Below are 25,504 nucleotides of genomic sequence, written 5' to 3'. Positions count from 1 at the left end.
TTTGATGGACTTTATGGAATTTTATTGGATTTTTATGAAAGGTAATATATAAATCTAACAACAAACAAACAGGTATGTTTTCAGATCTTTCTTTTAAAAAAACATCCAGAGAAGGGAGCAGTATTCTAATTTTTTTCATCTGTGTGTGGAATGAGTTTTGTTCTGGGCGGCAGTATCAAGGCAGTGTGTGCGCACATACATTCAGAATGGGGCCTTCCTGATTCAACCTGAGCGGGATCTAAAATTAACTGAGCGGACATCTAAAAACATGTGAGTGCACACACATGCGCACGCCTTAGAGGGAACACAGGAAGGGAAGCTCTAATTTTGTTGAGAAGCTCATTCTAAAGTCCTAGTTTTTCAAAACCTAGAAAAGGCCCGGTGGTTTTGAGCTGCCTCCAACCGAGCCAGTGGCAACTGCAATTGGACCTCCCCTGATTACTGTATCTTAATAACTGGCAGAGTTCATGAAGAAGGTGGCGTTCTCTTAAATACCCTGGAACCAAGCCATTCAGGGCTTTATAGGTAATAACCAGGAGCTTTCCCAGACAGCAAGCTTTACCATGGGTTTACTGTGAGGCTTTACTGTGAGTTCAAAGTTGCCCCAAAAAGCAGACACAAAAAGGGGATTTTTTTTAAATGCTGGATATAAATCAGGCTACACTCTATAATGTATATGAGAAACCCAAATTGTGTGTGAAGTGCTCCCCGATAGCTCACAGGGACTTCAGGGCAAATTTGACTGATATCTGGACACACACCCTCCATTCTGGAGGAGTTGCGAACTAAAAGCCAAGTGTTAAAAACTTCCCGCACTTTGTATTCTGCCCGGAAACTTACTGGCATCCAGTGTAGTTCTTTCAAAATAATAGGATCTTCTCAGGTAGCCCCGGAGACCAATCTGGCTGCTGTGTTCTATACCAACTACAGTTTCTGGACTATGTACAAAGGCAGCACACATCGCAGTAGTCAAGTGGTCAAGACTACAACTCTCACCATCTCCAACTGCAGTGGTCAAACTGCAGGGGCCCCCTAATCTAATCCAATGAAAAGTTCTGCAGAACTCAAAAACTTGATGCATAGACAATATTTTTCTTTTGTGTCTGTGAATGTGAACACAGACCAAGAAAATGGTATTTTTAAAAAAGTTTGGGATTAATACCCAGCAGTTTTGTGAAGGCCCCCAAAGCAAAACTTAGCGATAAGCAGCAAGCTTTTAAACTCAATGAACTGCCATCTCAGCCTCTGTAGCTCTGAAGGAGAAGCAAAGACAAGCTGGCCCACTTACAATTGCACCAGCTGGTACACTGACATGCAGAAAGGCACAACCTTTAAGCCACAACACCCGTAGGACAAAAGAATAGGTGAACCTGATAGCCGAGATCAGTTTGACAGACTCAACGAATCCTCACGTCAAGCACACCTATTCAGTTTTCTAAAACCCTTTAGAAAACTCATTTTCCCTGCCTGCTTAACTGCATGGACATATAGATCCAGCACTACTATCCAAGCAGGCAGGCAAAGTGACTCAAGCGCTGGGCAGCTCCTGTTATGTATGAATGCCTATAGGATGTGAAGAAACAGACATTTTAAAAGAAAGGATTTTGCCCAGGACAAAACTCCCAGGGTCTGACACATTTTACAGTCTGGCTGACTTTCTCTGTGGTACTAAGTTGATTTCTCCATGTCTCGAATATCAGAATTAAGGAGAAGACGGGAAGTGAGAAGCAATTTTTATAAAGGGAATCTGGAGCTGATGCAGGACGAAAGGGAGAGGTGGTGTTCAACTAAACTGGAAAGAGAATGATGCATGCCAACTATTAAAAGAGCCCACTGTCACCACTACCCTTCTAAGGTAGCCCTCACCTGATCAGGCATCCATTATTAATAAGAATTTCGGCCTCATTGCATTATTAATTTCATTTTTAATTGCCTAGGCTGCAACTGAATAATTACAGTACTATTTCGTATTCTGCAGTATCTTGAGCTCTCATTTCTGAAGAATTGCCCACTTCACTAGGGTAGAAACTTGGTGCAGGCCGAGCCTAGCAGGTTTACTCAGAAGTAAGTGCCACCAGATTCAAGGAGACGCTCGCCCAATTTGCAAGGCGAATGTGCCAGAACTGCAGCCTTCCTTCACACGCTGCTGCCTGCGTAGGGCAGCTTTATGCATATTTGCTCAGGTCCACTGTATTCAATGGGATTTACTCCCATGCACGTGGGTATAGGAGCAGCTGTTGTTTCCTTTTGCCTTTTAGGCTGCCATCAGTCCTATGCAGACTGATGGCAGCCTGGACTCATTAGTTCCGGCACGGAGGCTGCAATCCTATGCATGCTTATTCTGGAGAAAGTGTAACTGAACTTGGTGGGACTTCCTTCCGAGTAAACCCGGCTAGGCGCCTGCTGTGCTCCTCTGCATAAGATCGAGTTCCAAGTTCCCGGGTTGCCACCGAAGTCACAGCCGCGAAGGCATTTTCCGGCGCGCAGTAAAATTCCTCAGCTCAGCAAGCTGTACAAGCCAGCACGAGCCGCCCAGGAGATTTCGCTGGCGCGGGATTAAAATAACTTCGCCTCCCTCCTCGCGCGCTCTCCCAGTAGTACCTCCTGGTAAGATGACGAGATCTCTTGTCTGCTCATGGCATCGGCGGAGGGCAGTTGCCAATATGGGAGGGGAGAGCCTGCTGCAGCCTGTAGCCGCCACAAAAGAAACTGCGGGCTGGCGGCGCGTGCGTCGCGAGGAAGCAACAAGTCAATCAAAGAGCAGCAGGCGCGCGCGCACGCTACTCAAGAGCCCTCGTTGTGGGTAGGGCACAGAATAGGAGCAGGCAGGCAGGCGCACGCGCGCGCGCGCGACTCGCCCTCCCTACAGATGCGGCTAAGTACTATAGTCTAGATCAGAACACTGAAGCAGCAGGACTGGAGCGAGTGGCGTGCTGGGAAATGTAGTTTATTAGGCAAATCCAAAGTACAGTAAGCCATGCTACCGTCAGGACCAGTCCAAAAGTTACAAAGCGTCAAACTGCGAGCTTTCGAGTCCTACGAAATGGACAGGAGGGGGAAAGGGACATGATGGAGATACCCCTAAAGTCTGCAGTTTCTCTATCCTCTAAAGATGGAGTTTAGAAGGTTTTATGCAGACTTCGATCATCCTCTGAAAGGCAGTGTGAGAAAGTTGCAATAGGCGCGCAGTGATGAAGAGTTCTGTTTGATGCTTTGATACTATTGTTAGGTCCTAATAAAAGCCTTACGTGCTCTGGGTTGTGGATTTTTCTTGTAAAGGACCGTCACTGTGCGATGCCAGTCGAAGGGTCAGGACTCAGGAGGCGTTGTTTCTTCCGAAATACCCGATCTCCTTCCAGCCCCTCCGGCAGCCTCTCTTGCCCCGCCTCCTCCAGAGTGCCTGCCATGGCCGACCGCTCCGGCTTGGCTCTCGCCCTGCTGGCGCTGGCCTGGCTGGGCTCCCAGGAGGCGAGGAGCGAACAGGAGCTCCGCTTCCAGCAGCCCGTGCCGCGGAAGAGACCCGTGCGCCTCTTCACGGAGTCCGAGCTGGCCAGATACAACGGGCAGGAGGTACGGAGAGAGGCTTCGGGAGAGCATGGTGGCGAAGGCCTGCCCTCTTGCGGGCCAAGGTTAACATATGTAGAATGCCGCTTTTCAGCAAAACGAGGTGCCGTGGGAAGTAGGTCTTTCGGGAGTTGGGAGTATTGGGGGAGTTTAATAAAGAACAGAGTTGTAGAAGTAGACGAGAAAAAAATGTCTCCGTTCTCAGCTATAGTTGGGAAGGGAAATAATCTCATCCATTCTTTGCTAACCTCCTTCTTTTTCTTCCCTTCTCTTATTTTCTTACTCGTCCTTCCCTCCTCCCTCTCTGTCTCTTTCTCGTCTCTCTGTTCGTTCTCATTTTCCCTTCCCTCTGTTATGGTTTTCTTTTTTCAATTAGAAAAAGTCTGGGAGATGATGATGGGCGGAGTGTGTGTGTGTGTTGTGCAGTTGCTGGGGCAGCATCGAATAAACCCTGCAGCAAAAGTTCTCAAAGCGGTTTACACAGCAAAAGAAACATGTATGTTATTTATTATTCTATTTCCACCCCACTTTTTAACAGAGGGACTTGGGGCAGTGTACAAAGCCTTTCCCCCACATCACAACAACCCCCTAAGGTAGGTTAGGCTGAGAGAGAATGGCTGGCCTAAGGCGATTGTTCCCTGCCCCACAGAGATTCATAAGAGTTGCAGGCACTTCTAGCACCAGAATTAGGAAGGGTTGTCAACTCCCTAACTTTTACCATCAGAAAGGTTGCTAACTTTTCAGCTTAAAAAAAGAATGTAAAGTAGAAATGAATAGACAATATAGTCTGCACCTGTGAGCAAAGTCTCAACAAAAGGAGCACACTTTTCCCCATGGTTCTTTTATGTGCCATTTCACACTGTTGCTATGATTGGGCTCAAAGAGGGAAGAGTCTAATTGTGAAATGTTTGGGAGGTAAACTCCTGATACTTAAGGTCTTGATACTTTGAAGGGTAAACTCTTGATACTTACTTATAATACTTATGTGCAGAAGAATGAGATGGTACAATAGACTGTGTGGAATAGTGGAGAGAATCATATAGCCCTGCCACACACATTTCAGCTCTAAACGTATTCAGGAATAAAACAGGATATTATTTATTGACAGAAGGTAGAAAGAGAGAGATACTAAATAACGGGCCTTTTGCTTTTTCACTAACTCTAGAGCAGAAGTGACCAAGCTGAGGCTCTAGCTCTTGTTGGACTACAATTCCCATCACCCCCGGCCACAATGGCCAAAGGCAATGTGGTTGTAGTCCAACAACATCTGGGGAACCATATTCAAGGTCTCCTCTTATACATATTCTATTTTCTGAACAGCACAAGAGAGAAATCTGCAGCTTATGCAGATGTGATGAAAGTTCCTATAATATTGAAAAGTAAACCTTGAAATAAGTTGCTTTGAATCACTTGTGTATCCAGAGTGAGTAGTTGCATGCACAACACTCCATGGAAATCAGCTGACTATTTGCATGTAAAAGATGGTGCAAGGTTACAGTAAATTACAGCTGGGGGTGATGGGTATTGTAGCCCCAAAACAGCTGGAGAGTAGGGGTCAGGGGTGTGCATGGCCCGGTTTGTGGTTGAACCGGTTCGCTACAAACCAGGCTGGTTCAAGTGGTTTGATTATAAATTGCTTTGAGCTGGTTTGTCAGTTTGACCGGCTCGGATGGTCGGTCCAACCGAAACCAGTTTGTGGAGTGGTGGTTCGGTCCAAATCTGGACCAAACTGCTGTGAACGGTCTCTGCATACCCCTACTGGAGAGCCTTGGGTTGGCCACCACCATGGGGTGTCTGTGTTGCTTGCAGACTTTAATGAATCCCAGCAGTTTATCCTGCCTAAACCACTTGCCATCCTTCTGCAGTAGACTTCTCTCCATTAGTCTTTTTTACATAACTGTTCATGTCATTGAATTTTGATTGAAAGAAGAAGGGGCATTGTTCTCTTTTTAGAACATGTGGAATCTATTAGTAAGCGGCCATATATAGGAGTTGTAATATATGAGGTAGTTATTAATGTTCACAAATTCAGCTGCCACGATGTTTGTGGATCCTGTGTAGCTTCAGTTTGTGCAAAAACATGTGTGGTAGTGTGTTTTAAACTTTCTCATTTTGGAGGATCCTTTCCATTACCAGTTTGTCTGCCAAGGAACCCTGACATGCTTTGCTGCGGGATCTTTGTGCATTGGAGATGAGTGCTCAATTTATGGGTGCCTCTTGGGCTTTGTTATTCCACATGAACACACCCTCCCTTCCTGTGGCTGCATGTTAACTTGCAGGATATGGGAACAGGGCAGAGGGAAGCTGTTTCTCAGGAAAGCTTGGCTGCTACTACTGATAAGCTTCTAAGGAAGCCCAGGCCACACTGGAACACTGTTTGAAAACAGAAGACAGTAAAGACGATTTTGCTGTGGCTCAAGGTTATTAAATGGCTTTGTTCTCTGCTGTATCCAGGGTTAGGAACTGATGTTTTGATATGTGAATGAGCTGTAGCAGCTGAAAAGATTCATGATCATGTGACTACAAAAGGCCAGTTTCTGGTGGCCCTGGAGAAATCTGTATTCTTGTTTGACTTGGTGTAATTGATTCTGGAGCAGAATTGTAAAGAAATGGGCAAATCATTAAAGTGTGGAAGGATTTGTTCTCTTGCTCCCTTCTTCGGAAGAAACCAAACAAACCCAGACTTGTGTAAAAGTAAACTCATGCTTCTTATTTCAAAGCAAACATTTGCATAGAGATTGTATTTAACAGTAGCAGTTGCACAGTGGGGCAATTTGATAACCGTGCATGTGCTAGAATACCTTTTAAAGGAAACAGAAAGGGAAGGAAAATTTTCTGGTGGAGGTTTTCCTGTTTATGTTTAGTAAGTGATAGCAACCCTCCCTACTTAAGTAGGTCTTCAGTACCACTGCCACTGTTTTCCTGGTATACATTTGTGAAATATTGCTTTATTGATTATTCTAGACAGGGATGTCTCTCTATAAGCCAGTTTTGAGTTGTACGGAGGAGAAAGCAGGCTAAAAGCTCTAAAAAGTACCGCATTATTACTAATACGATTTTAAAAGAGCAGTATTTTTTGTCCCTTAAACACATGCTTTTATTCATTTATTCTTTCAATTTCTATACCGCCCTTCCAAAATGACTCAGGGTGGTTTACATTAAAACAAAACAATTAAAATCAATTAACAGTTAAAAACAGAGATTATAAAACCTCACAAAACAATAACAATTAAAACCATTTACAACAATTTAAAAACCTTGGAAGGCCAGGCCAAACAGATAGGTTTTGAGGGCTCTTCCGAAGGCCAATAAAGAATTCAAATTATGGATTTCTGCAGGGAGTGCATTCCACAGCCCAGGAGTGGCTACAGAGAAGGCCCGCCTCTGAGTTGTCACCAGACACACCAGTGGCAGCTGGAGACGGACCTCCTCAGATGACCTTAATGTGCAGTGAGGATCATGCAGAAGAAGGCGCTCTCTAAGAAAACCTGGACCTAAGCTTTTGCAAAAAATATCTTTTCAGGAAAACCAGCCTATTTACTTAGCTGTGAAGGGTGTGGTGTTTGATGTCACTTCTGGAAAAGGTGAGTAAACTTTGCAACAACAAGTTGCACCCCCCCACCCCCACAGCTTTGCCCACTTTCCGAGAGAGAAATCGCAGTGCTACAATCTGGACTAGATAGCCTTCTTAAGGAGTGGGAGTATGTGGACATATTAAGCTGCCTTATCCTGAATCAGACCAATTAACAGACTGTTGTCTAAACTTAGTGACAGCTGTTCTGTTCTGAGTTCCAGGCAGGGATCTTTCCCAGCCCTGCCTGGAGGTGCCAAGGAGTGAACATGGAGCCTTCTGCATGCAAAGCATGTCCTCCAAAGTTGTGCTCTAATTATACCTGAGGGAAGCTGGTATTGAAGCATGAATTGTTCCCCTTGCTAAGCAGAGTCCACCCTGGTTTGCATTTGAATGGGAGACTACATGAGTGAGCACGGGAAGATATTCCCCTTAAGGGACGGGGCCTCTCTGGGAAGAGCATGGCATCTCCAAATAGGGCTGAGAGAGATTCCCATCTGCAACCTTGGAAAAGCCGCTGCCAGTCCATGTAGACAATACTGAGCTAGATGGACACATGGTCTGACTCAGTATATGGCATCTTCTTATGTTCCTATGACATGCTCATAGGAGACCCACTATTTCAGCAAAAATGCTGCCTGAGGGTTTCTTTCATTACTCAGGGCAGCACACTCGGGGTGCTTATTGTTCCCATTTTGTCCTCACAACAGCTCTCTGAGGGATCTGGTAGTGAGTGATGGTGACTTGCCCAAAGGCACTGAATGAGCTGCGTGGCTGAGCAGTGTTTTGGAGCCAGGGCTGCCTAACCCTTGTACTCTTCCACTACCTCACACCAACTGAGCTTACTAGTAAGGTTGACTGTATCTAGAGATGGTTCCATGTGGTACCTACTAGCACTATTCTAGCTTCCATGTCATCGTCAGCCCTGCTGTTTCCTAGAGTGAGTTTGAACCAGTTCATAGCTGCTTTCTTCCCAGGTGTCAGGCCCTGAAACCAACCACTCTAGGCTGCAAGCAAGCTCCTTTCAGGCTCTCCTAGGAAAGGCTCTCCTCTTTTCTCCAGAGGAAGCCACAACCCAGAGCCCTTTGAACAGTCTTGTCTTTAACCATTTGCCTGGACACCATTGGCAGCCTGGGATTTACATTGGAGTGAGTGTCATTGGAGGGGGTTCCTTTAAAAAAAAAAAAACTTGGGGGGGGGGTAATGCCTCTGTGGGCAGTGGCTGTTTCAGCAGCACCTGAGGTGCTGATAATGTTCTCAGCTGCCATTTTTCCATCTGGTGTACCAGGAAATGACCTGGCAACATGATTTAAGGTCATTTCCTAGTGCATTCCAGAGGAAACAAATTGACAAGCAAGAATGTTTTCAGTGTTTCAACTGCTGATGAAACTGCTGCTGTCCTCAGAGGTACAATGAAAAAGGTTGGTGAGGGGTAATTAACCTGCTCAAATGCCCTCGATGCAAGTGACCACAAAATCTGTAGTCAGGTATGGGTGGGGGGGGAGGCTTAATTACAAGACCACTTTTGAGTTATGTAAGATATTAGCAACAGAATTGCTATCTCTGAATCCAATAATCCAATGTTGACTAGCAGCTCCTCCACATAGTAATATATTCCAACATCAACGCAAGCCACCATTGAGACAAACATGGAAGTTTTCCAGACTGGGAGGCGTTATTGCAAGAGGAAGTGCGTAAATCAGGACAAGAGTATATAAAGTGTGTATAAGCACATACAAGTATAAATAAGCATAGATTGGGCTATTCACATTGCTGCTTCTTATTACAGTTTATTATCTTTCATTATGGTTTTGCAAACATTTGCTTATTCACACAGCTGGCTCCTTCTGATCCATCTCACCCATCTCTGACCAATAGGGTTGTAGAAGAGGCCCCCCCACCTCCTGCTTCCGATTGGCACATTCACCTGTGCCCAGGTAGTGAAGAGAATGTGGGGAGTACATTTGTGTACATGCATGGAGCCTGTGGATCCCCTCAAATGTAATTTTCCATGTTAAAAAATAAATAAATCCTGATGTTCTTGCACAAGAATAATGGCATGCTAGATCAATGGGAAGCTCCAGGTACTATAAGGGAGCACTAACTCCAAACCAAATTTTGCAGCTTCACTGGGGTTGGAGCCAGATGTGGGAATCTTACTGTCACCTGGGGATGGAGGGATGTGTGTGTGTGTATAAATAAAAATTTCCCAACAGCATTCTTGTGCAAGAACACTAGTACAGTAGAGCAACTAAAAGATCTACCACATCACAGAAAAGGATATCTCAAGGGTCAAGAAATGTTGGTACAGTTCACCAGTCAGACAAAATATTTTACTCGTCAGATGGTTCCTCAAGCCATGTTGGTACATTACTCATCTGGATCCCCCTCCCCCTCATTGGGCATCATATTTCACTCATCACAAACTAGCAGCCCTGCTCATCGGACAGCAGGGCACCAGCTAGACCCCTTCCCAAGACACCATGGAACTGTTATTACTTCTTTCTCCATTTATGAAAGGAAAGGTTGTTGGTTGCTCTGATTTATTGGTGTTCTTGCACAAGAACACCATGGAGGTATATACAGTCATTCCTCACCAACCGTGAGGGTTCAGTTCCTGGAAAACCCCGTGATTGGCAAGGCATTAAAACCAATGGGAAACAGGGGGTTAGGGGAATTGTGATAGCAAAAATACCTAAAAATAAAGGGGGGGGGGAGTAGAAAAATGGCAAAAATCCCTTAAAATTGCCAAGAGTCAGCAAGACAAGTGAGCAGATTGAACCTCTGGAAATGTTTTGAACCCCTCCCCTAAATCACTAAAAGGCACTTTTGAATGCCCCAAAATTGCTCTAAGGCACTTTAAATCGTGAGGAGTCGGCAGGGTCAGTAAGAGGAATGAGCGGATTGAACATCTGAACGCCCCACAAATTGCAAACCACCCCCAATCACTAAAAAATCTCACCAACCGTGGATACTTGGGTTGCAGTTGGTGAGACCAGTCACAATTTCCGAGTCACGGATACTCAAAACCGCGATTGACGAGGGTGACTGTGTATATTTTAAAAAAGGATAACCAACTGGAAGGGAACATGGGCTCCCCAATCCCCACATAAGACTCCCCCAAACTTACTTTTTCTGTGCACCTGGCATATAATCTCCTCCCTCCCTCCCACTACAGAGCTTGAAACCTGCTATGGATCTTGCAGTAGCTGGAATGTCCCGTTGCTCTAGTGCTCTGCTGTTAGAGCACTAGAACACTATGATTTTTAAAAAACCAGTATTAGATGGATCTCGGGACTGGAGGTAAATCCCCCCCCATCAGAACTCTCCCCCCCCCAATTGTAACAAATCATTTGGAAAACCTTACGGAGAGACTGTGTTATATTCATAGCTTTATTTATTTATTTATTTATTTATTTATTTATTTATTTATTTATTTTTTATACCGCCGTTCCAAAATGGCTCAAGGCAGTTTACCATTAAAACAGAAACCATTAAAACCAATAACAATTAAAACAGAAATATAAATATGAGCACCAACTAACAATTAAAACATCTTAAAAAACAATTAAACTATCAGAACAACATTTTTGCCAACTCAATGTTGGCAACCCTACGTCAGAGTAATCTTTGAAAGCAGCCCCACATACATGTTGCTGCAGTGCAGTGCAGGGATTCCCAACCTTGGGCTCCCAGGTGTTGTTGGACTACAACTCCCATGATCTCCAGCCATTGTGGCTGGGGATCATGGAAGTTGTAGTCCAGCATCATCTGGGTATCCAAGGTTGGGAACCCCTGCTGTAGCGTAATCTTGTTTGTTACCAAGGTATGGGTGACTGGCCAGGGCCAGGCTGTCTGTGGCCAGGATGGGACACTGTTGGTGCACCCCCAGGGATTTTCAACCATTTAAAACAAGTGTGCTTCCATTCATTCAGGTACCCCATACATACCGCCCCCCCCCACAGACACTCTTAAATAGTCCCTGGCTCCATTCAGTGTCAGTTATTTGTGAGTAATTTACTCTTGCACACCCTGTTCAGAAAGGAAGCAGGAAATGGGGCACCCAGGGCATGTGTCACCTATTTATTTATTAGAAGCGTTTAATATACCGCCCACTCCAAAGACTCCGGGCGGTGTACAATGGCATGTAAATAAGGTAACACTAAAAATTGCAATCAAAATTACATTAGAAATAGCAAAATAGAATAGATAATGGAAAGGAAATAAAGTAAACTACAGGGCAAATGCCCGGCAGAAAAGAAAGGTCTTCAGGAAGGATTTAAAGACTGGTAAAGAGGGGGCTAGACGAATCTGAAGGGGAAGAGAATTCCAAAGAAGTGGGGCAGCAACTGAAAAAGCCCTTTTGTGGGTCCGAGAACTCCGAACCTCTTGAAAATCAGGGACCGACAAAAGGGCCATCTGGAATGATCTAACAGGACGGGATGTAACTGGATGGGAGAGGCGATTCTGTAGGTAAACAGACACCAAGCATCCGCAAGGCTTTGAAGGTAAGACCAGGACTTTGAATTGAATTTGGAAGCGAATGGGTAACCAGGGCAGCGACTGCAGGAGAGGTGTTACCCTATCATATCTTTTGGCACCCATAAGTAGGCGAGCCACTGCATTCTGGACCCACTGAAGCTTCCCGATCGTCTTCAAAGGTAACCCTAGGTAAAGCGCGTTACAGTAATCTAAGCGGGAGATGACAAGGGCATGAGTCACTGTCATTAGTGCCTGCTGATCAAGATAATGGCATAATTGGCGAACCAGATGAAACTGGGCAAATGCACTTCTAGCCGCAGCCTCCACCTGTTGTTCAAGCAGGAGGTGTAAGTCCAAAAGAACCCCCAAGTCACGGACAAGCTCCTTTGTGGGCAGCACCAACCCATCCAAAAAAGGGTTTGGATCCAACTGCTGGCCAATACAAGGGCTGAATAAGAGCAGCTCAGTCTTAGTGGAGTTTAGTCTGAGCTTATTTTGAGTCATCCAGATCTTAACAGTTTCCAGACATCAAGTAAGCACAGAAACAGCATCCTCTGTGTGGTCTGGGATGGCAGTGTACATCTGTGTATCATCAGCGTATTGATGGAATCTCAAACCAAACTGGGAAATGGCCTGACCCAGCGGCATCATATAGATGTTAAAGAGGACAGGGGCAAGAACTGAACCCTGAGGAACTCCATAAAGAAGTGGCCATGGGTCAGAACACCTATCCTCAATGCATACCGACTGGACATGCCCGCTAAGGTACGAACCAAGGCCTGAAACCTGACAAGAATTAAGGTAATTGGTTTCCTCCAAAACGCTCTCGAGCTTGGCACATACAACCCTCTCCAAAACCTTCCCTAAAAGGAGGTTGGAGATCGGCCTATGGTTGTCAAAGACCTCAGGGTCCAGGGAGGGTTTCTTCAAGTGAGGGTGAACTACCGCCTCTTTAAGGGCTGCTGGCACAAAACCCTAATGTAACGAAGAGTTAACCAACTCCCGTAGCCAAGAATTAACATTCCCACTGGCTGCTCTATCCAGCCAAGAAGGGCAAGGGTCCAATCAATATGTTGCAGCACCCATACCCAAAAGAATTGTATCCATATCCTCGACAAACTCAAAGGTGTCCCATGTAACATCACAAAGCGAAGTCTCCTCTATCTGATTGGATCTTGTAGAGGTAGAGTCCAACTCTAGTCGAAGGCGGGTGACTTTATCAGCAAAGAATCGAACAAATTGATCACAGTGGCCAGATGGAACAATTACTGGATCCCCACTCCTGAGAAGTGTGCCTATGCCTTCCTTACGCTGGCCTTGCACTCCATGTATCCACAGAAGGCTTTAAAATTCCCCCAAGGGTTTGCTTATCCCTGGCTGAAAATCCCTGCAATGTTTCTAATACAAAGCACCTTTCACCAGATTTGGCTATTGCAGGGATTTTCAACCAGGGGTGTGCAAACCCCAGCATTAGCCAGATCTGGTGAAAGGAGCTTTGTATTAGGAACATTCTTTGCATATCGCTCTTGTGACCAGGCAAGGGGCTAAAATACATTTGCTGGACCTGGTTTGCTTTCTGTACATCCAGGGTTAGGAAAAAAAAATCTCTTGTATTAGAATCTAATTTGTCAGTATCAATACTGCACAAGACAAATGTGGAAAAAAGGCTTCATGTTTTCTCCAAAAACAGTGCAAAACATTTAATGCACCAGCAGCAAATGTTTAGGCTCATGAGCTACCAGATGCTTGGGATTTTTCTAGCCTCATTTATAATTTTCTAGTTTAGAAGTTGTTGGCCTCAAATGTGAAGTGGCAGCCTTTAAACTATCACAGGCATCATCATATGCCGCAGGCACTGTGAGAATTTTCAAAAGCATTGTGAGTTTGAATTTTGTTTTGTTTTTGTGTTTTCTTCTCCTTGGGCAGAGTTTTATGGGAAAGGAGCACCATATAATGCCCTGGTAGGAAAGGATTCCACCCGAGGAATTGCAAAGATGTCCCTTGATCCTGCAGACCTCACTCATGATACAGTAAGGAAAAGAGATGTCTCTTCTGTGTGATGTCCACTGAGTCATGGAAATCATTTACTTGCATGTAGCTCTGTTGCTGTTAGTGGAATCTGTTGGCCCACATGCTTGCAGGACCAAATGTCGGTGGCAGGCAATGGCTTCTGCAAGGCTGCGGGCAGGAGCCTCTCTCAGCCCTATCTTGGAGATGCCAGGGAAGGAACTTGGAACCTTCTGCATGCAAACTTGCAGGTGCTCTTCCCAGAGTGGCCCCATCCCCTAAGGGGAATATCTTGCAGTGCTCATATCTAGTCTCCCATACAAATGCAAACCAGGGTGGACCCTTCTTAGCAAATTCATGCTTGCTACCACAAGACCAGCTCTTCTCCCTGAGCTCTTCTTAGGGAGCTGCTAAGGTGAAGAGGACTCATCAGTACCTTAATCCAGGGATGAGCATTAGGTAGCTTAGGAGAGACTAGTAGCCTTATCTGAAGTAGTTCTCCAGGCTTATGGGCCTGCTTCTCCCTCCCTTCCCTTTTAGCCAATACTGCAGCCTGTGTAAGGGCATGGCCGTGCCATTTTTAACCTCTTTCTTTTACTTTCTCTGTCATTAATTTCTCTCCAGCTTCTTCCTCTACAAAACAGGCTCTCCCGCTTCTCTCCTGCCCTGCAGCAAAATTTTCCTGGAATTCCGGGGTTTTGATATTAAAACCTTATTGTAAATTTTTGTACATGCAGTAGAGAGAGTGGAGAGAGACATTTTTCTCCCTCTCTCACATCGCTAGAACCAGGGGTCATCCCGTGAAACGGATGGCCAGGAAATTTAGGACTGGAAAAAGGGGAGTCATTTTTCACACAGTGCATAATTAATCTATGGAATTCTCTGCCATGGGATGTGGTAATAGCACCAGTTTTGATGTCTTTAAAGGTAGGTCAGACAAATTCATGGAGGGCAGATCTATCAGTGGCTACTAGGCCACTGTGGGAAGCAGGATGCTGGGCTAGATGGGCTTTGGGCCTGGTCCAGCAGGGCTGTTCTTAAGTTCTTCTATTGTGACTGGCTCCACCTTCCAAAGCCACTGTTCCATGCTGGTGGCTGCTAAGGATCTGGGGGATGAAAAAGTGTCTCCTGGGTACCTTAAGTCTGCCCCCCTCCCAGAGCTATGCATCTCTTCTCCTGGCTATGCTGTCCAAGTTCTCTGGCTTGTGATGAAATGTGACAGTGATGAAATGCAACAGAAGTTCCTAATTGCTCCTAATTGCTCTCTTCCTCCCCATCTCCCACTCTACCACGCTGCCTGAACACAATCCTGTTTCATTGAGATGGGACTTGCAGAAGAGGAGCTGCAATCTCTGGATGAGACCTTCAATAACGTCTACAAAGCCAAATACCCTATTGTTGGCTACACTGCCCGAAGAATTCTCAATGAGGATGGCAGCCCTAATCCGAACTTCAAACCTGAAGATCAGCCACACTTCAGTATTAAGGATGAGTTTTGATCAATGATGTTTCCATGCCAAGAGCCTCTAAATGTGTGTCCTGAATTTCATAGATAATGGACAAAAACTGACAATTGGGAGAACTCTTGAAAAATGAATATCTTGGTGTGCCTGTAATGTGTATTTTTTTAAAAGTCTTTGGAGCAAAGCTTAATACAAATTGTTTACTATTTTTTAAATGCTCTTGCAACTGATGTAGTGGTGACACTATAGCAATGGTACCTGTGGACTCAATCCAAGTGAGATGTTTTTCATTAAATTCACTGCCACTGCCTTCCTGTCGAATACCCAAATGTGTGGGTGTTAGAGGATATCCAGTGGCTGGCTAATGGTATTTGCATCTTCAAGATGTATCTCTTCCATCCTGGCTGTGGCTTCAGTGAATCCCATGTGTAAAGTATGGCTTATGTAAATCATATCAGCTTGACAGCAATACCTGACAAGATCCTAGAACAGATTAGCAAACAATTGGTCTGTGAGCACTTTGAAAAGAATCTGAAGCCAGGATGGATTTGTCAAGAACAAGTCATGCCAGACTGATCCCGTTTCCATTTTTGATGAATGACTAGTTTAGTAGATCATGGGTATGCTGTGGACATAGTGTATCTTGATTGCAGCAAAGTCTCCCATGATATTCTTGCTGACAAGTTGATAAAATGTCGCCTGGATGCTGCTGCTGTTAGATGGATTCAGAGCTGATTGAACAACCATATGCAAGGAGTCCTCATTTATGGTTTCATGCCTACTGAAGGGAAATATCAAGTGGAGTGCCACAGGACTCTGTCCTGAGGGATAAGGGGATGCTTATCAAATTTTTGCAGAAGCTGCAGGGGGAAATGCCTACCACCTTGGAAGACAAGGGCAGGGGGAGTTGAGTTGTTCTCCCCCGCTCCTAACCAAGTGCTCGGAGGTGTATCCGCACTCCTGACAACTTCAGCACCTCCTGCATCTTTGTATTGAGATTCAAGTAGGATATAAACGTATCTGGATTTTGTCATCTTGGAGAACTTGATTCAGATTTATCTTATTACTGTTTCTGCTTGGCTTGGCCATGTCTTATAGATTGCAGTTTCCTAGAGAGAAGTGTGTGGGGGTGTACCTACTATTAACCTAATTTACCTTAATTCCAGTTCCTATCAGGTGAAGATAAGCCCTTTGCTTTGTCAGATTCCACTTAGCCAGTCTCTCTAGCCTTAATTTTCATAGCTACTGGAGAGATTTAATGCTCATGCTGGACAAATTGATGCTAACTACGGAGCTGCAGTAGCCCCAGGATATTGTGTCGTGTTATGTTGATTTACCTGACAGATTGAATTAGCAACGTGGAGTTGAGCAGGGCTCCCAATTCTCCAAATAGAATATATTCTATTGTGTTAACCTCCTGACTGCTTTCTTTCGAAGAGTAAGTGATTATTCATTTTTCCTCTCAGGGGCTTTGCACACATTTTCTGATGAAAATGTACTGCTAAGAAACAGTAAATAAGTAAGCAAGGGTTAGTATTCATAGTGGCTGGCAGACTAAACCCATGTTTAGGCTTTTACTACTGCTACTAATATTTATATACTACCCTTCTTAAAGTTCTCAAAGTGGTTTACACAGAAAAAGAAATACATAAATAAGGTGGTCCCCTGTCCACATTGTCTTGATGGCACACTTGACCTTTACCTGTCCCCAGAGGGTAAAGGTAAAGTTGTGCCATTGAGTCGGTGTCGATTCCTGGTGACCACAGAGCCATGTAGTAAAATAGGGAGGGGTTTACCATTGCCTCCTCCCACGTAGTATGAGATGATGCCTTTCAGCATCTTCCTCTATCGCTGCTGCCCAATTTAGGTGTTCCCCATAGTCTGGGAAACACACCAGCGGGGATTCAAACCAGCAACCTCTTGCTCCCTAGGCAAACTACTTCCCCACTGTGTCATTAGGTGGCCTCCCCAAAGGGCTCAGAGTCTAAAAAGAAATATTAAGCAGATACCAGCAACAGCCGCAGGAGGGATGTTGTGCTGGGGTTGCATAGGGCCCATTGCTCTCCTTCTGCTATAGATGTGAATTGCCACTTTCATTAGCATCTCAGCCACAAACCTGAGACCATGAACCTAGTCACTGTTCTACTGCACCAAGCCTGATGTAGGTATATGTACTCATCTTGTTTCTGCAAACATCTTATTTTCTGCTCAGGCTTTTACTTGAAACTAATTTAAATCTGTTTAATTCTTTTTATCCTATGAAATTGTTTGAACTTTTTATTCTGTGAAATTTTGTTTCTGTTCTGTTTTATATTTTAAAGTGTGTACACCACCTAGAGATACACACACCAGGTGGTATATAAATATGATAGATAGATAAATAAGCATGGAGATGATCCTGAGACCTGATTAGGCATAATGTTGGCAGATCTGACCCTGATGCTGTTAAAGCCGCACTCCCTGCCCCCACACACTTCATTTTATACATGAGTGGGGCAGATCCACATTTAAAGAGACAGGTTGGTTTTCACCACATCTCGTTTCCTCATCTGTGGAAGAAGTGACCGGTATAAAGCAGCCCTTGCTTTCTTACTATAACCTTTTAAAAATAAATGTTGAAGAGTGGTTAATATCCTTTCCTGTTAAATTATGAAGGTTCCCCACCCAGCTGCAGTATTGAGGAAGTATGTTGAGCCTCGTGCTACTGGAAAAGGTCAGATCTGGCAACTGAAACCTGTGGGCTGCTAAATTATTGTTTTGCATCTGTCTCCCAAATATCTGTGTCCTGAAATTTTAAAATTACCTAGGTGCATCTCTGACAGCACAGCTTAGATACTCCCTGCTTCTTCCTCAGTTTCATACTAGAGAAGAAGGCTGGGGGACTTCTTGCCACCTTTGCCAGAGACAAGTGGAATTGTGGACTTCTGGTCATAAGGAACCCCCATCTAAAAAGTGCTGGAGTGCACCAAATAACTATATGTGACAGATCACTGTGGTATCTCCATATGCTGTTGCCTTGGCTGACTTTCTCTGCTGAAATCCTATTGCGTTGCATTCTTCGTTCTCAGTCTCTCTTTCTTGCCTAATAAAAAAAGGTGCTTCTGTGTTGTACGGATTGGTTTCTAAACCAGTTCAGGCTCCAGTGAAGGCAGCTTGGTCCAGCCACTTCCTGCAGGATGATGAATATCGTTGTCTTCCACTGGCAGGCAGGCTCTCAAGATAACCCTGACTCTCCGTTCGGCGTGTTACCACTCAGCTGCTTCAGCTCTCTTTTGTGCTGCTGTGGATGCTTGTGACTTGAGAAGGCAGTTCTGAACAAGAGTGACTGTGACGAGGAGCTTGTTCTCGATGTTGGGTCCCCAGATGTTGGACTACAACTCCCATCATCTCCAGCCACAGTGTCGTTTGGCCATGGTGGCTGGGGGGATGGGAGTTGCAGTCCAACATCAGCTGGAGGCCCAGATTGGAAACCCCCCTGCTGTAACGATTGATGTGGAGTCCATCTTTTGTGCTGCACTGAATGTGTTCTGGCCAATGGCCGAAGAAGCAAAAGTGAAGTGAATTGATCGAATATACTCTGCTTTTTGCTAATGTGCAGCTGGACAGACCTGGTGCAATGCGAAGAAAAATAAAATAAAATGGGGCAGTGAAAACTTAAGTTTTTGTGCAGTTGGGGCCTCTGGTCTATAATAAGGAGCTGGGGTTGTTCTTTAGAAGAAAGAGATTATATTTATTTTTATACCGCCTGATATGTACATTTCTAGGTAGTGTACACATTTTAATATTAAAAACCGCAGATTAAAATACATAAAACAATTAAAACAATATAAAACAAATTATTAAAATTAATTCTTATTATTAAAAGCTTGAGAGAACAGGAGAGTCTTGAGGGTCTTCCTGAAAACAAACAGAGAAGGAGACACTCTAATTTCAGCAGGGAGCATATTCCAAAGCCCTGGAGTGGGGTGGAGGGCAAGCCACAGAGAAAGATGAAGGGAAAGAGAAGATAAAAAGAAATCAGAAAATAGATGCTGTTCCCTTTTAGTCCCTGCTCTAAAACACACTAGTAGTCTACATTGGGTGGATATGACCTGGAAGAAGGAAGAGGCAAGAGATTTGCAATTAAGTCCTATGAAGAATCTGGACTGAAGTTGATTTATAGTCCAGCAAATCCAGTAGAAGCTGAGTACTGAGGTCTGCATCAGGACCATGTCATAAAACCACAATATTGCATCAGCATCACAAGAAAACACGTTGCGGCAAATGTTTAGGACTGGAGCATCTGAGCTGTTGTCAATGAAGATGAAAAGTCCTGCTTTGAGAAAAGAAAGAAGCCATCTAAAACATCTTGTTTTGGCTGGAAGCGATGTGTATGTATGCTTCCACCACTAGAGAGCAATGTGACTCAAGCAATATGAGGTTGTCTGCTCTGACACTTGCAGATGGCAAAAAAAGAAAAAGAAAAAAAAGAATATTGCCTGGAAAAGCACAAGCTTATACATGTGCCCTATAAAAAGTTCATATGAACATGTGTAAGCCAAGCAACTTAAATAGATATTTCCCTGGAGTGTCTGAATTTTTGAAGCGTCAGAGTGAATGTACTGAAAAAGACAAATTGTGGTCAAAACTCAGCAAGAGATTCTGAACGGCAGAAGGGCTGGTATGCTGCAAAGTTCCCTCCCTACAGAATCTCATTGTTATGCCAGAATGGGCTCATCCATATTAGCCTGCTGAATGGGCCCATCTGCAGATTAGGGGCCAGTAACCTTTCAGAAGGGATGTGCTAAGCCCTCAGGGGCAGCTCCAAGAGGGGTGCTGCTTGAGGTAAAGCTTGCATCTTTGCCTTGCTAGTCACATCCTATCCCTGTGTCAGCTGGGCCACGATGTTGCTGCACCCCCATGTCACTGGCCACGCCCCCTGTCACTGGGCTTGCCTCCAGGCTGGAAGCCCCACACTGATTGCCGTCTCTCTCCTTCCTGGCGGCCCCCAGCACTTCCCCCACTGGCATTGAACATCGCTGACTGGTCTGGTCACTAGCTAGGATGGCTTTAAAGGGGGCTTGGACAGATTTATGGAGGACACGTCTATCAGTGACTACTAGTCTGGTGGCTAATGGGCCACCTCCAGCCTCAGAGGCATGATGCCTCTCAATACTAGTTGCAGGGGAGCAGCAGCAGGAGAGAGGGTGTGCCCCCACCTCTTGCCTGTGAGCTCCTCAGAGGCATCTGGTGGGCCACTGTGGGAAACAGGATGCTGGACTAGATGGGCCTTGGGCCTGATCCAGGAAGGCTGTTCTTATGTCTAGCCTTTGGCAAATTTTTGTGTTTTGTCTCCATTTGGGGAGCTGAGAGAGATTTCGGGAGCACACAAAGCACAGAAAGTAGTTGCTGGAGGGGAGGAGAGCACACTTGTGCAAGCCAGTGGAGAGACTTCCACCGCTGATCCCAGATGTCTAGTGCCTGCTGCAGCAAGCCAGCCAAAATCAGACAGCAGGCTTCCTTGCAGCTCCAAGAGTCCGAATGTACATGTACTTTTACAACTGGCGTAAAACTGATTTTGCCCCATAATGAGAGACTGAGAATAATGTGTAAGCCTCTACCTACCTACCTACCTACCCTCCCTACCCCCCCTCTCTTTAATTGTGATTCAAGGAAAAGTGTGGTCAATGTCTTACATGGCTTCTTCCGTTATGAACATATTATGGAACAGCATGAGCAATTCTGTAGTTAAAGTGAGTGGCGTTTCCGCATTCTACCAATACAAGTGGAAACTCTGGCAAAAATAGTGTGTTTGAAATCTCTGCTTTATGGACGAGGAAGGGATGGAACAGGGCATTGATGGGCAGCAGTGAGGGGGAATGTAGAACTACTGCTACTACAACTACAATAACTATTTATATACCACTTTTCAACAAAAGTTTTGGAAGTTGTTTACACAGAGAAATGATAGATAGATTAGCTAGCTAGCTAGCTAGCTAGCTAGCTAGCTAGCTAGATAGATAGATAGATAGATAGATAGATAGAAAGAAATAAAGATGGATCCCTGTCCCCAAGGGACTCACAATCTGAATAGAAACATAAGACAGACACCAGCAACAGCCACTGGAGAGATGCTGTGCTGGGGGTGGATAGGGCCAGTTACTCTCCCCCTGCTCAAAAAAGAGAACCACCACATTAAAAGGTGCCTCTTGGCCCAGTTAGCACGGGCAAAGCTGGGTTTGTCAGAAAGGGTTTCTTTGGTTTTCTTGTTCCCTCCATCCCACACCTCCTTTCCCCATTTTTTTTCTGTTGCCCTCCCCCACAACTACCAATGTTGTTGAGTCCTCCTTTCAGAACTTTCATTTCAAAGTACCTCCTTTCAGAACTTTCATTCAGACATTCAATGACTGTGAATGGTATGTGCTCTCTGCTTCTCCGGGGGTGTTTTTTGGTTTTGGGGTGGTTTGGGCTCCTCCCCAAACTAACATTTCTGCATATGCCTTGTGATCCCTCCTAACACCCCAAATACCCACTCACCCTTAACAGGAATTTGGGGAGGCTCTTTGCTTATTCATATGCTCCATTATTAATAGGCAAAACTTGACAATTCTGCTCATTATAAAATCAAGACAATTTACCCTATCAGTAGGAAATCTGATGTGGATAATCTTCCTTATTCCTTACAAGGGATATAATCTGAATCAAATTCCAGTGTTTGTGTGTAGGGGTGGGTGGGTGGGTGGAGGGTAATGGAAAATGAATGTGTTTATAGCAGTTTAAAATAGTTGCTTTGAGCTACAGCTTTCATACTGTTTGCAATGATGTTTGTGCCCATCTAGCTGGTTATTACCTATAAAGCTCTAAACAGCTTAGGCCCTGGGTATTTAAGAGAACGTTTTCTTCACCGTGAGCCCCACCACCTGTTGAGATCATCTAAATAAAGTATCTAATGTTTAAATGATTTTAATTGTTTAATAAATAAATAAATAAATAAAATTAAATAAAGTATACCTTAAATTTCTCCTTTGGGCAGTTTGGATTATTTCAGAATTCAAAGATATTGTAAGGGTGTGCTGTTAGGTGGTCTGGTAGAAATCTGTTATGTATTCCTTAACTTAAGTGATTTCAACACTTTCATTTTAAACAAGTCATTTATATATGTGCAAATACTGCAACTCATGTTTACTTGGCAGATTGAAACTAAGGTAAAGGTAAAGTGAACCATCAAGTCTATTTCGACTCCTGGTGCCCACAGAGTCCTGTGGTTTTCTTTGGTAGAATATAGGAGGGGTTTACCATTGCCTCCTCCTGTACAGTATGAGCTGATGCCTTTCAGCATCTTCTTGTATCACTGCTGCCTGATATAGTACCAGCAGGGATTCAAACCGGCAACCTGCTTGTTAGTCAAGCATTTCCCCACTGCGTCACTTAAGGTGAAACTACCCTTGTGGAATTTGCTTCCCAAAAGGAGAATGTTGTTACCAGAGAAAGCAAGCTGCAGCAAGGTGTATTTGTAAATGGAAAAATAGGAAGCTGCCTTTGTAAAGTTGGGGTAACCTGGCACCCCAAAATTTTAATCACAAGGCTCAGATAAGCAGTTTCCACGAGAAAAGACAGCTACAGATTTAATGGTCCACTCCAAATAAAGATATATTGTATTGATTATAATGAAGAGGCATGGCATTTAAGAACACATGTGAGTATTCTCACATGACGTAGAGCAGACTAAATATTAACGGTGCCTAGGTACTAACATTTAACCATTAGTGTATGATTAGAGTGGATTCTCTAGTATGTATGTAATTAACTAAGTAATGAATAACTAAACAATTAACTAAGCATTCAGCTAACTCGTTAGAAAAATGTTTCTAAATCACTAACCAAGACTAAGTCCTATTGTGGATAGAGGAAGAAAGAAACTAAGAAATAAGAGCAGTCACCAAGGCCAAAGAATAATCAGTGTCAGAGAAGAGGGAAGAAAGTGGAATGAAGTGATCCCTCACCCCAACATAGAAAGCAAGAGAAGAGACTGTCATAACTGTAACAATTGAAGCAAAAACAGTGACAAGGACTAGGTGCAAAACTGTGTCAGAGAAGAAGGGGACAATGGCAAAGATTAAGTGAAAAGCAGAGTCAGAGGCCAAGGAAATCTAGCAGGTTCCTGGTTAGGGAACAGTTCTAGGCTATGTAGTTCAATCTGTGTCAGAGAACAGACAAGAGAAATAAAGAGAGGGCTGAGGCTACAACCAGACACAGGGATCAGAAAAAAGCAAGAGAAGCAGATAGTCTAGGCCAATGAATGAAGCAGCAATTGTGTTAGACAAACTAGGAAAGATTAGGGAGAAATTGAACTAGAGTGGAGGACTGCTGAGATGGCTGTCCAAGGGCAAAATGAACTTCCAGGGTGCTTTCCAGACTAGCTGCTCAACAGCAGCAAAATGACTCCATTCAGGCAAGTCGCATTGAAAACGTAAACAGCAGGGGGAGCAGTCTCGCGGAAACTAACAATCCGAAAAAACAGCAACTTCCTTTCACCGGATATACAACGTCCTAGCTCTATATCGCAGCGATAAAATTCGAGACAAGGCATTGGCAATATGAACAGCACCCTGCTGTCCACGTAGGGACTGCGGTGTCACAACGCAGGAAGTGTGAATGCACACTTCCGAGATCTGACGTGACCCCATTGCAGGGTCTAATCTGGAAAGCGCCCAGGAGGCACCAGAAAACCCATACAGGAGGTGGAGATGAGCAAAACAGCCCATCGCCTTGAGGCCATAGAATGGATCCAAGAGGAGACTGGACCATTTAGATACCCGAATGCAGGATTGTTGCAAACTTGCTCTGGAGGGATCTGAGCAATGGAGACTTCATCTGAGGGAAGGCTGTTGGGAATGAATCGTGCAGTTAGCCTGATTTTAATGGATCAGAAAGTCTGTTTTGGACTCTCCTGGGAGTAAAATGCATTTACTGCTTCTCCCTCTTTAGGGCTTCCTAGTTTATTTCAAACTCAGTGATAACACTCTGCTTATTCCTGGACTGTTTCCTCATAGGCACATGTCAACCATGCCAAACACTCCAATAGGGGTGTAAACCAAACTGGGGAGGGAGTGGTAGTGGTGCACTATCAGATCTCCCAGCCCTACCTGGAGATGCCAAGGAGGGAACCCGGCACCTTTCTGCATGCAAAGCAGATACACTTCCACTGAACTACAGCCACATCCCGCAAAGGGAGTACCTTTCAGCATATAGTCACCCATCCAAATGCAAACCAGGGTGGACCCTGCTTAGCAAAGGGGACAACTCGTGCTTACTCCTGCAAGACTGGCTTTCCACTCACACGGAAATGTGGAACACTTCATGGATTTACGTGTCAGCTTTGCACCGGGGCCAATGCTAAGGTTCTCTGCGTCGTTCCCATTTTAGTATGTGTGCTACTGAAGCAAGCATAAATGGAGGGAGGAAAGCCTCAACAAGGTTTCAATACAGGTTTTGATTCTTGATGTCTCAGTATTATTATTAACAGCAGGGGCCCTCCGACCTGCCTCGGGATGGAGGCTTTAGCGCTCCTCTGCACTCATTTCGAGGTCCCAGTCTGGATGAAGCTTCTGTGTGTGGTGCTTACCTGGTGGGGGAGGGAAGGGCCAGGTGGCACCCACATGATGATAGCTGCGTCTATGCCAGGAGGGGAATGAGGGTGTAGATGGAGGGATGGTTACAGAGATAGGAAGGAGCTTTGAAGCCCAGAGGTCCAGAAGCAGTAGCAGAGCCAGCTGAACGGTGGCCTCTGTTCCACCCCACCTGGCAACCCCGCCAGTGATGCCCCACCCATACGTGTGATGTCACACGCACAGGGGCATGGCTCAGGCTCCAGAGAGCCCTGAGCAAGCTTTCCCCCTTTGATTTCAGGCAGCATTGGCTGCCTGACAGCATTTGTTGCCCTTTCTCTCCTTGCTGAAGGGTAAAGTTAAAGTGTGCTGTCGAGTTGGTATCGACTCCTGGCAACTACAGACCCCTGTGGTTGACTTTGGTAGAATACAGGAGGGGTTTACCATTGCCATCTCCTGCGTAGTATGAGATGATGCCTTTCAGCATCTTCCTATATCGCTGCTGCCTGATATAGGTGTTTCCCATAGTCTGGGAAACATACCAGCGGGGATTCGAACCAGCAACCTCTGGCTTGCTAGTCACTTCCCTGCTGCGCCATTAGGTAGGAACATATAAAGCTGCCATATACTGAGTCAGACCATTGGTCTATCTAGCTCAGTATTGTCTTCACAGACTGGCAGCGGTTTCTCCAAGATTGCAGGCAGGAATCTCTCTCAGCCCTATCTTGGAGATGCTGCCATGGAGGGAACTTGAAACCTTCTGTTCTTCCCGGAGTGGCTCTATCCCCTGAGGGGGAATATTTTACAGTACTCACACTTTTAGTCTCCCA

The 25,504-nt window shown here is 44.9% G+C and overlaps 2 protein-coding genes and 1 non-coding gene across 6 annotated transcripts in view; 1 reads left to right on the top strand and 2 right to left on the bottom strand.

Moving 5' to 3' along the window:
* PACC1 (proton activated chloride channel 1) overlaps positions 1–3,438 on the bottom strand; it is a 34,194-nt gene extending 30,756 nt beyond the window's left edge. The window contains exon 1 of one of the 3 annotated variants that reach the window (XM_053310051.1): positions 3,249–3,438. Coding sequence is in view for 1 of the 3 variants with exons in the window: in XM_053310039.1 (XP_053166014.1) it covers positions 2,602–2,637 (36 nt within the window). In the remaining 2 variants the exon portion in view is untranslated. Of the gene's footprint in view, positions 1–2,601; positions 2,830–3,248 lie in introns of those variants that run through there. The other 2 variants (XM_053310039.1, XM_053310070.1) reach the window with 2 other exon arrangements.
* NENF (neudesin neurotrophic factor) lies at positions 2,908–18,198 on the top strand. Of its 2 annotated transcripts, XM_053310150.1 has the most exons (4): positions 2,930–3,570; positions 7,088–7,148; positions 13,544–13,647; positions 14,947–18,198. In XM_053310150.1, the coding sequence occupies exons 1-4, from the start codon at positions 3,295–3,297 to the stop codon at positions 15,121–15,123; spliced, it is 618 nt and encodes a 205-aa protein (XP_053166125.1). In that variant the 5' UTR covers positions 2,930–3,294; the 3' UTR covers positions 15,124–18,198. The 2 variants fall into 2 exon arrangements, with proteins under 2 accessions (XP_053166127.1, XP_053166125.1); XM_053310152.1 differs by lacking the exon at positions 13,544–13,647 and having other exon boundaries at positions 2,908–3,570; positions 14,960–18,198.
* Positions 18,199–24,408: 6,210 nt separating this feature from the next.
* On the bottom strand, positions 24,409–24,512 carry LOC128341347 (U6 spliceosomal RNA). The gene has a single exon (XR_008314362.1). It is a non-coding gene; the product is annotated as a U6 spliceosomal RNA (small nuclear RNA).
* Between the last annotated feature and the right edge of the window lie 992 nt (positions 24,513–25,504).

The sequence above is a fragment of the Hemicordylus capensis genome, chromosome 1, assembly GCF_027244095.1.
Source record: "Hemicordylus capensis ecotype Gifberg chromosome 1, rHemCap1.1.pri, whole genome shotgun sequence".
Lineage (NCBI taxonomy): Eukaryota > Metazoa > Chordata > Lepidosauria > Squamata > Cordylidae > Hemicordylus > Hemicordylus capensis.
The sequence above is the reverse complement of the archived record's forward strand: the minus strand, read 5'-3'. Positions and strand labels throughout refer to the sequence as shown.